Raw genomic sequence first — 10,840 nt, 5'->3', positions numbered from 1 at the left:
ATAACGGGATAAAATGAAAAACAATAAAAACAATTTCAAACTTTGATTAATCTAATTTTGGAGCCTTAAGGGAAAAGAACTAAACAGGTTTCCTGTTCGGTTCTGCTGCTTAAGCCCCTCTGCAGACGAGTACAAACCAGCAAATGCTAATAGCTGTTTATTATTATTATTGTTATTACCATTAACGCTGATCTGTCTGCAGCCACAGCAGGTTTACCTCTGAACTCTTCCGGTTCTGCAGGATCTGCTGATCCGTGTCTTTGGTGGCGAAGAAGCGAGTGCATCCTCTGTTCAGATACTGCAGCAGAGGCAAAGGCACAAAACCATCAATATGCATCTCCATTTCCAGAAAATTTCATAAATCACAACCATTTATAAAGAATGATGTCACATCAAATTAAATTAAAACTCAGTCTTAATTCATTAAATCTTGTTTAAGCGGTTGAAATGTGTTGCTGCAGCAACACTGAAAAAAAAAAACAACTAACATTTAATTTAGTCAATATTTCCAGTCTGGAGAACATTAATAATTTTTAACAGTCATAGTGTTCGGCAGACTCTATCCTCTGCTGCCCCCTGGTGTTCAGGGCAGACAGGAAGCTCCCTGCAGAATCAGACCTGCCCCATTTCTCCTGCAGGCTGAAACTCTGCCTTACATTCAGTCCCGTTTGCTTTGCTAAGTGGAAACAGACTTTATCAATCTCAATAATTCTTCTTTGTGTTCACAGAAAGCCGAGGTAGTTCCCTTTCTGAGCATCTGATTTTCAATCAGCAGACAGAATGTGCTGCAGAGGCCTGCATGGTGACTGGCTGCAGGAGATGAAGCAGCACTGCATCCCAACACCTCAACATGTCAAGACCAGATCGGATCGAGCCGGACCGGACCTGCTGAGACCTGCTGGACGCTCTAGTCATGCCAGGTGAGTCTCCAGTTTGAACCCAAAGGCTCACAGCACTACCAGGCTCTGGGTTTGGTTGCAGCTCAGATTTTGGAGCTCTGATTGGTCCGTTAGCAGTAGGCTGGCGTTCCTACCCTGAAGGTGTCCGGGGAGCTGAGGTGGAACTTCTGGCGGATGTCCTCCGGCGCTCCGGCACACAGGCGGTAGAAGATGTGGTAGTTCCTCTCCTCGGAGCCCTGTGTGCAGATCCGGGACTTCTCCAGGAGGTAGTGGGACACGAATCCGCCGACGACCGCATTCTGGTGGGAAACAGGCAACACACTTTTTCAGAAATCTGTCCTCCAAGGGGTCAAAGGTCAAATGCAGCCTGATTGTACTGGGCCAGAGGCAGCAGAGAGGAGAATGGCAGGAAATGGGAACAATGCTCAGGAAGACGATGGTAGAGCTTAGCTACAAAGATTAGCTGAAACATGGTCTGGATCCAACCAGTGAGCCTTGAGGCACGCCAGAACGCGTTGAGTCAAACCTCTCCATGTCTGGCAATGAATTCATGCTTCACTGTGAATGAAGCAGTTTAAGCCAATCATCTCTCAGTTGGTGATGACATTTCATCCTGAGGACATAACAGAGACAAAATGACCATAGAAGAGAATCACCTGCAGCAAAGACAAACCAAGAAAACTGAGAAGGATGTTTAAAAAGAAGGGAGCCATGCACCGAGCCCTGGGATCCCCTCGATTCATAATGTCTGTGGTTTATCCAGAGGTCTCTCTGCCAGCTCACTAACCAGACATATTTACCAAGTCCTGCTGGTTCTGTAGTTCTCAGCTGAAACATTAATGTTCTGGTTTCCTGCAGGACTCTGACTAAAACACTGGCGGCCTATTGCAATGAAACGGAGCAAGTCACCTTCTCGTTGAAGTGGATCTCCACAAACTTCCCGAAGCGGCTGCTGTTGTTGTTCCGAACGGTCTTCGCATTCCCAAAAGCCTCCAGCAGGGGGTTGGCTGCACCAATCAGATGGCTTGGTTAGTACCGAACAAGTTCATTACCCACGAAGAAGAAATCCTCCTTACCTTCCACAATCCGCTCGTCGATGTCCTGACCCGTCCCGTATGAAGTCGTCAGGTACCTGGAGACCAGAGGAGAGTCAGATTTTCTGACGCGAGTCCGTTCTAACGAGTCCAAATGGAATTATAATGAGTCCAAACAAGTCCGCTTTCTATCCAGTCTAAGCTGCGAGTCAAAAGGCGCCTTCACCGAGTGCTGACTCCAGTTCCGCTGGGTATCCGACGTTGCTCTGACAGAACCAGAGGTGCAGCTGATCGGAACCTCAGAACCGGCTGAGCTGGGCTCCAGTTCCTCCAGCTCTTGTCCCGAACAGGAAGTGCTATTGAGCTAAACAGGAAGTTTCATCCTAGCCTACCTGAGAACGAACTTGGTGTTTTCCGTCTTGCCGGCGCCGGACTCTCCTGACACGATGATGGACTGGCTCATCTTGAGGACCTTCATGTCCCGGTACGCCTTGTCAGCTGCAGAGCAACACATGGAGGATTAGCCCGCTCCGCCCCAAATCGCCCCTCTGCTGAGGACGCCCTGGAGACGCTCTCACCGATGGCATAGACGTGCGGCGGCAGCGTCCCTAGAGACCGGCCCTGGTACTGCTTGATGGTGTCCGCCGAGTAGAGCTTGGGGATGTCGTAGTACGGGTTGACGGCGATCAGGATGTTGGCCACGTACGTCTGGGGAGGACATGAGACGGAGGAGACGAAGGAGACAGGTGAGTATGTGGGCAGAACCACACCTGCAGCTGGAGGAAGTGAGGATCTGACTCACTTCCTGCTGACGCGCTGCAGCAGAACCGACCCAGGTGGTTCTGTTTGTCTCCTTCAGGTTAATTAAAGATGTTTTCAATCATTTCTCACCAAACAGCGGTGGATTGTTCAGGAGGTAATGAACGGTCTTGAATAAGTTTATTATAGTTAACAAAAACTAACAAAGTAAAAACTAGTGTGTTAACTGAAATAAAAATTTACCAAGAAAAGGAAAACCACCTGAAACTGCGTTGACAAAACAAACTAAAATGAACTGAATTTGTGAAAAAGAGCTCAGTTTTTATTTCCGTCAGTGGGAATTTTATGGTCATTGTATTCCTTGCTGTTCCACATTTCACCAGCAGGTGGCGGTACGTAAACCAGCTTGGAATTAAGTAAGTATCATAACGAAAAACTTTTGTTTTAGAAACATAAGACTTGACATAATCAGTCTGGTTAAAATTTAAATCTCTCCTTGTTGAAACGGTGAGCGATGGAGGCGCCATATGAACCCAGTTTATATTTTATTACCAGGACGTTTCTCATTAGCATGACATAGAAAACTCACCTTACTAAAATTAGAAAAGTTTCTTATTTCTTCTTATAAGATGAACGTTTGTTGTTATTTTGAGATTCTGCTCCAGAATGCAGCAGAACCAGAGTCCAGTTCGGATTACTGTGAATAAAAACTGGGTTTAGCTTAACGCTAGCATCCTGCGGCTATGCAGAGGATTTTATTGTGTTTACTGAATCTCTGCAATCATTTAAACTCATTTGGTCTTCATTTGCTTTAAATTTATATTTTCTAAAAGCTGTGATGCTTTTCTGGGATATTTTTTTACAAATTGCCTATTTTTATTCTCCTGGTTTGTACAAAAAAAACTAATGTAAACTAAAATAAAAATCTTCAACCAGAACATTTTAACCCGTAAGTCTGAACTCACGTAGATTTTGTCCTTGCTGTAGCGAACTCGGACGTTGTTGAGCAGAGTGGCTTCATTCAGGTACATCAGAGAACCTGAGAGGCAGACACAGGTTTATCACAGCGCCATCTACAGCACGGGAGGCAGAACAGCAGCAGAAACTCACAGTTATCCTCCACGTGTTTGTTGATGTCGTCTTCAGCGGGGAAAACCTGGTTGACGGGAGCCAGAAACGTCTACAGGAGGAGAAACTATGAGTTAATGAGACTGTAGTGGCAGCAAACGGACACTGGGGGGCGATAAAGACCATCTGTTGTTCCTGACCAGAGGAGCAGAAGGAGGAGCTCCATCAGTCAACAAGGAGCAAGTACCCCTAGCTGCAGCAAACAGGAAGGGGCAGTGGGATCCCACTTGTTGGGATCCCACTGCCAACAAGTGGGATCCCACTGCAGGGGTACCATGGCAACGGTCCATTAAAAGCTTCGTGGTATGTTGTGGGATTGATAGAGAGCCACTTCAGACGGCCTGCAGGCCCTTCAGAGGGAAACACCTGCTGAGGTCAGAGGTCACAGCTCCTCAGCCATTTGTCAGGACCAGAACCGAGAACCGGACAGACTTACTGACATTAGAACCATTGTAGAGGCTAAATTTAATCATCCTGAACCAATAAAATATTTTCTAAAAAATGAATTTGTGTCCAAAATCAAAAACAAACTGAACAGCTTTCATCTCCCAGCATTACACCCCGCCCCATAATGAACCCTGATGACCTCTGACCTTTCCCTTCTGCTTCAGAGGCTCGATGGTGAGGCTGTCGGCGCCGATGTCAACGATAGTTCCCAGTTGGAACCCATCCATCGGGTGAGGCGCCCACACCGGCTTCCCATCCTCCATGGCGGCGATACCACAGTTCTGGAACAACAAGACCCGGTTAGGTTAGGAGAGAGAGGCAGGCGGGTTCTGTCCAGATTATTACGGGTTTGTTCTGGTGCTGGATTTCTTTTATCCGACTATCTTCAGTGTTCTGATAAAACGATTCCGGTTCTGGTTCTGCTGACAGAAACACAGTAGCTCCATGTCAGACTATTGAACACAATGGTGGAGGGGTGATGGTGTGGGCCGGGCAGCTAGCCTACAGCAAGTCGCCTACAGCAGCTAGCTTACAGCAGCTAGCCTGCAGCAGCTAGCCTGCAGCAGCTAGCCTACAGCAGCTAGCTTGCAGCAAGTAGCCTACAGCAGCTAGCTTGCAGCAAGTAGCCTGCAGCAGCTAGCTTGCAGCAGCTAGTCTACAGCAGCTAGCTTACAGCAGCTAGTCTACAGCAGCTAGCTTGCAGCAAGTAGCCTACAGCAAGTAGCCTACAGCAAGTAGCCTACAGCAGGTGGCCTACAGCAGGTGGCCTACAGCAGGTGGCCTACAGCAGGTGGCCTACAGCAGGTGGCCTACAGCTGAATCCATCTTATAGGATCTTTTTCACGTTTGCTTTTGGAGACTGTTGTTAAAGTATTGCCATTAAGGTCTTCCAATGACATCATTTCCTGTCAATTTCAATATATTAACCCTGAACCTTTGTGAGACACTGGTGAGCAGCTCTAGCGCCCCCTAGAGCCAGAACCACGCCTCCTTCAGAGGACTGTGCCCACAGAACCGCTGAGCCCGGTACTTTGGCACAATAATCCATCTGAAAACTGGATCAGCTGCTGACGTCCAGCCAGTTCTGTTTGGGTCGGCCCACCACTCAACCCAGTGGACAAACCACTGCGCTCAGTCTGGGCTCGGCCCGGTACCGTGTATCAGGGTGGATCCGCTGGGTCACCTGGAGAACCTGAGCTGCACCATCATCATCATGAGGAAGATCTAGCTATTTAGACTGGCTCACCTGAGGAACCAATGAGGATGAAGATGAGGAAGACCAGTGGAGGGTTGGATTTAACCTAGACTTTAACGAGTTCATTCATTAATCACGTCCAATTCAACTCATTAAAGAGTTTACAGTAATTATTTTCCTTCCAACACAATGAAAGATATTTTTCTCACAAGCAATAGTTCCTCCTGGAACCTTCGTATTCGCGTGTTTCTGGTACGGCTGTAAATGTGACGCACAGCTACATCCGCTAACAGCAAGGAAGCCGCTTCTGTTTTCCTCTGGATTTCATTTCTGCTTCAAACCAATCTTATGCTGGAAAACACTATTGTGTTAAAGCTGTGCTAAAACCAGCTAGCCTGTCAAAAGCTAAGCTAGCCAAAAATAGCATCTCAATGCTAATGTGTAGCAGCCAATTCTAAAGTTGGCGTCCACAGTCCATATTTCTAAAGAAGGTCCATGAATGATAAGAGAAATGGACAGAAAAACACTTTGCTCCAATCTGACAGCTGGAGAACAGATTAAAAAATATAAACTAGAAATATCTGATTAAAAACTAGAAATATCTTTGATGTCATCTCATTTATTAATAATTCAGCATCAAAAAAGGGATTTTAAATGAAAATATTGCTGATTTGTTGAAATGGTTTCAGGTTGAACTTTTTAATGGAGTCCATCTTCCACTGGTCTGAACATCATTGCTAACCAACAGCAGGTTCTGGTGCCGACCCGGCTGGACCCGGCCCCCTCCATAACGTGACGGCTCTATTGCTGGGCTCAGCTGACCTGAGATAAAATGTTACTCAGTTATGGACCATAAACGGTAAACTTTATGGTTCTGCAGTAAAACCAGAGCGGCGCTCCGCAGGACGCAGCTAGCCTACGGATCACTCTTAAAATCACTACAAACACAAGTTCACCCTGGAGCCCGGCCCGGTTCGTCAGGGCTCTGTGTGGGCCTGGTCCGGCCCACCTCAGGCCTTTCTGTGCTGAGCTGATCCAGTTAAAGATTGACAGGAAGCCTCTCGATCCAAGTCGAAGTCTAACTAATAAAAAACGTCACAAGCAGCTGAGAGGTTGTTCATTACACAGTCGGGCTGGACTGGGCCGCTGGTTCTGACGGAGGCTTCCTTGTGGAACCAGATGCATTCCTTCTTTTACTTAATCTAACAGACGGGGCGTCATGCAGAACCAGGAACCAGAACCGCACCAGGCCGACGTCGTCCTGCAGGAGAGGGGAATATTTCTGCAAATTCACACCAACAACCTGACTTCATTCAGACTACAGTTACAGAAAATAGTTTCTGAAAAACAAAACGAAAACCATAAAAACAAAGACATTCAAGATGGCAGCCATTTTTCAAGATGGCCACCGTGGTCCTGAAGAAGAGCTCAACTTTACACTGAATTTGCTGATAAATATTTTTGTTGTGAAATCATATATAACAGGGGTCCCCAAACTACGGCCCGTGGGCCGGATCCGGCCTGCCTCCACATTTGGTCCGGCCCCCTGAACAATACCAGAGAGCATTCAGATTTTTTTTTTTTTCATTTTCCGGTTTATATGTGGATTTTTCTTCAACCACCAGGGGGCTCTTTAGCAGGAAGCGTGTCCTGTAAACTGTGGGTCACATTGCTGCCATCTGTTGGACTTTTAGGGAACTGCTTGACTTGTATGTTATTTAGTCAGTAGGGTTGTTTGCTAGCGGTAGAGCAGATGAACACGTGTCTGTTATGAACGCCGCATTCCAGTTCTTTGAAGTGATGCCTGTAAGTAGCAGCTTATACTTCAAAACGAGCCTTTATGTTAACATATGAGAAATAAATATATTATCGTTACATTCCCTCAATGGAATATATACTAGTCAGTCCCAGTCACCGTTTCACTCATGGGTTTTGCCCAAGTGCTTTCTGGGTAAAAATCAATCGAGAAACGCCCCCTCCCCCCCTTAACAACTTCCGGCCCCCCACCAGAGAAGGGAAGAGTTATTTGGTCCTCACAAGAAAAAGTGAGGGCCAAATAACTGTGATATACAATATCACCACTGAAAACCCATTTACTGACATTTTTTATTTTTTACCACAGCCAAAGCTAATGTAAACGCAAAAATACGAGCAGAAGCTAATGCTACACTGCTAAAAACATAAAGGCCTAGGAGAAGCTAATGCTAAATCACATAACAAATATATCAGCAGAAGCTAACGCTAAACACATAAAATATCAGCAGAAGCTAACGCTAAACACATAAAATATCAGCAGAAGCTAACGCTAAACATAATATATCAGCAGAAGCTAACGCTAAACATAATATATCAGCAGAAGCTAACGCTAAACACATAAAATATCAGCAGAAGCTAACACTAAACATATCAGCAGAAGCTAACGCTAAACACCTGCATTTTCTGCAGCATGGCCCTTGTTGCATAACCGATCTGAACGCTTCGGAGCGGAAAGGTCCGGGACGCTCAGAGGCCAAAAATAACCCAGAGGAATCAAACCGTGACCCAAATGCAGGATGGACGCTGCAGGTATGAGCAGAAACAGGCAGAACCTCTCTGGGTCAGGAGCCGATCAGAACCATCAATCTGATGATCTGCTGCAGCTTCCACAACAAGAGATCAGGACAATCAGACTGAATCTTTGGCTGCACCGATTGCAGTTTTCTGGCTGATCACCGATCTACTAAAAGTCCTGACCTACCGATACCAAAATGTTGCTAAATGTAGCAAGAAAGTTGATGAGTTGCCAACAGTGAGATGACTGTTGGTATTGCTGTCTGCTCGTCAAACTTCGCGGCGCAGAGCAGAAGACAGCAGTTGATTTAAATATGTTAAATATCAAATCAGTGGTTAAGATCGACTTCACGTGTAAAAATAGGCCAATCACCAATTTCCCAAAATTAGGGAAATCGTCATTGTTGAATCAGCTGGCTGATAAATCAGTGCATCCCTACCTGAATGGGTCCAGAACCAACAGAACCAGCAGGACCAGCAGCTTTTAGCGATTTGATTCTGATTTTTAATGGTCATTCAATCCAGAATTCCCAGAACCAGAAATTTTCTGTAGAAAATTATTCTCTGCAGAATAATTTTTCTGAAACTAACCAGCAGAACCCGAACCCAGCCAGAGATCCAATTAAACCTGCTGACCCCACGACCCTAAGCTATGCTAAGCTAAGCTAGTCTGCATATGGCAGTTGATCAGCTGGTTGATCAACAATAACTGAAAACATTTAAACAAAATCACAAAAATGAAAAACCAAAAACTACCAGAACCTGATGAGGAGCAGCGGACAGAACCAGAACCAGTGTCTGCACTCCACCAGCAGGTCAGAACCGGGTCAGAACCCGCTCCAGTCCAGTCAGGCTCCACTGAGCCATTAGCAAAACTACACCAAGTGGTTTTAGTGGACAGGTGTGAATATTAATGCAGCTGGTTCCACCAATGGGTTCTCCAGGTCAGAGTCTCGGGTCAAAGGTCACGTTCTGGGGTCTGAATACTTTCTAGCAAGTTGTGCTACGTTTTTATCTGGTAGGTAATTCATTCGTTTGTTTTATTAACCTTTGTTACCATGGTAACACCATGCTCTCAGTGGATCCATGATCCCTAGGTGACCAATTAGGACCAAATTCTATTCCCCGTCCAGAACCGGCTCTGGGTCAGCTTCACAGGAAACCCGGCCCGGTTCATCATACCGTCCAGGTCCAGATTTCCCTCCGGTCCAGTTCGCCCAACAGGATTAACTTGAGTCCCGACTGGGACCATCAGGGACCGGTCCAGAACCACCAACCGATTCCAACCATAACGGGTCGGCAGTCGGGCGGAGAAGAGGAGGGACCTGGTGAAGTTTCCGGCCCGGTTACGGTGAAGGAGAGCGGAGTCAAAGTCCTGTCCAGGTAAGAGGCGGCTGCAGGTGTCCGCCCAGCAGGAAGTTGGATCATTTCAGAATAAAAGCCTCCGTCAGACATGAGAACAAAAGCAGAGCAGTAGGAGAGATAATGGCAGCAGCTCCACAACAATGACAGCTCTTATATAACCCTGAAACCACAACACTCCAGCTCCGGAACCACAGGCGAACCCATCAAAGACAGAATGCTGTTTCAGTCAGGACCTGTCCGCCGGTTCTGGTTACCAGGCTTAGCGGCAGCTCCGGTTTGTAACCGGTCCCGGTTCCCCGGCTCCTGTCAACTCGCAGGCCGTAGCAGTGCTCCCGTTGCCGGGGTCAGACCACAGCAGCACAGCCTCCCGTGTCTCGGTGCTGCCAGCGCCGATGACCGGTTCGGACCTAGCTCCGGCGGATGACCGGTTCCGACCCAGCTCCACCCCACTATGATGAATCAAGCCCCCCACACACCCACCGCCTCCCGCGGGTCCAGCTCGGCTTAAATCACCTGATTTTTACATGGACTTTGGTGGGAGCAGATGGAGACAAAGCTGGGCAATCAGCGCGAAGTGGAGGTAGTCATAATGTTCTGCTCGAATCGATCCGGAACAATCAGGTGTTCAGCTGTCGGTTCGGTACCAACAGGTTCTGGAACTGGAACCGGGATGCTGAGCAGTGTAGCCCCCGCCAGCTAGCTAACAGTTCGGTCTCACTTATCAGAACCTTCCCGGTGCTAACGCCGGTTCTTACCTGGCTCTTCTAGACGGACCTGCCGGAACTCAGTTTGGGTCGAACCGAATGTAGAACCGCGCCTTTAAATCCCCAGAAACAAGCGCGCAGCTTCAGCCGGCTGTTCTCCAGTAGGCTGCGTCCCTCCACTGGCGGCTTTCTCCACACTCTTCCCGAGCAGCAGCTTCCCTCTCCCGCAGCGATCCTGGGAAACAGCCCCGTGACGTCACACGCTGCCTTTATAGTCCGGGGCGGGACAGGACCGGCCGCAGGGGGCGCTGTTTCCAACCGAAGCCTTTAACTCAAACAAAAGAAACACAAAGGCGCTCGTGAAAGAGTTAATGATTCATGACTGCCAAATATTTCTAACGAATAAAAATCTGAAAGGTGCGGCGTGCAAATGTAGTCCGCCCCTGACAACGGAATGTTGGGTTTTTATTTGTGAATATTTACAAGTATTTGTGAATATATAAGTTACACTTGTTAAATGTAATTATTGAAATACACTTTTCAGTGAGAGCCTCCTTTATTAAGTTATGCTAGTATCAGTTTTGTTTTTGTAAATGAAATGTAAGCATCTTTGAGTGTCCTAAAAAGCACTATATACATTGAATAGGTTATTATTTAGGGATAGGTTGAGGGTTGGGGTCTCCAAGTCAAGAGGAGCCAGTTGAGGTGGCTCAGGCATCTGGTAAGGATGCCTCCTGGACGCCTACCTGGTGAGGTGTT

General features: G+C 47.1%; 1 protein-coding gene across 13 annotated transcripts in view; it reads right to left on the bottom strand.

Moving 5' to 3' along the window:
* Nucleotides 1-10,379, bottom strand: part of myo6a (myosin VIa) — a 33,726-nt gene extending 23,347 nt beyond the window's left edge. For 8 of the 13 annotated variants that reach the window (XM_015054457.1, XM_015054459.1, XM_015054461.1 and 5 more), the window contains exons 1-10: nucleotides 10,133-10,378; nucleotides 4,414-4,548; nucleotides 3,803-3,872; nucleotides 3,658-3,731; nucleotides 2,512-2,641; nucleotides 2,326-2,431; nucleotides 1,976-2,031; nucleotides 1,809-1,906; nucleotides 1,034-1,198; nucleotides 218-298 (exon numbers count right to left, since the gene is read on the bottom strand). In XM_015054457.1, coding sequence (XP_014909943.1) covers nucleotides 218-298; nucleotides 1,034-1,198; nucleotides 1,809-1,906; nucleotides 1,976-2,031; nucleotides 2,326-2,431; nucleotides 2,512-2,641; nucleotides 3,658-3,731; nucleotides 3,803-3,872; nucleotides 4,414-4,530 — 897 coding nt within the window. In that variant the 5' untranslated portion in view covers nucleotides 4,531-4,548; nucleotides 10,133-10,378. Of the gene's footprint in view, nucleotides 1-217; nucleotides 299-1,033; nucleotides 1,199-1,808; nucleotides 1,907-1,975; nucleotides 2,032-2,325; nucleotides 2,432-2,511; nucleotides 2,642-3,657; nucleotides 3,732-3,802; nucleotides 3,873-4,413; nucleotides 4,549-10,132 lie in introns of all 13 variants that reach the window. The other 5 variants (XM_015054465.1, XM_015054468.1, XM_015054469.1 and 2 more) reach the window with 3 other exon arrangements.
* Nucleotides 10,380-10,840: the final 461 nt, after the last annotated feature.

This window comes from Poecilia latipinna, unplaced genomic scaffold (assembly GCF_001443285.1).
Source record: "Poecilia latipinna isolate Pla-1442-1.1 unplaced genomic scaffold, P_latipinna-1.0 Scaffold1253, whole genome shotgun sequence".
NCBI classification, from domain to species: domain Eukaryota; kingdom Metazoa; phylum Chordata; class Actinopteri; order Cyprinodontiformes; family Poeciliidae; genus Poecilia; species Poecilia latipinna.
Note: the sequence above shows the minus strand (reverse complement) of the source record. Positions and strands in the feature narration are given on the sequence as shown.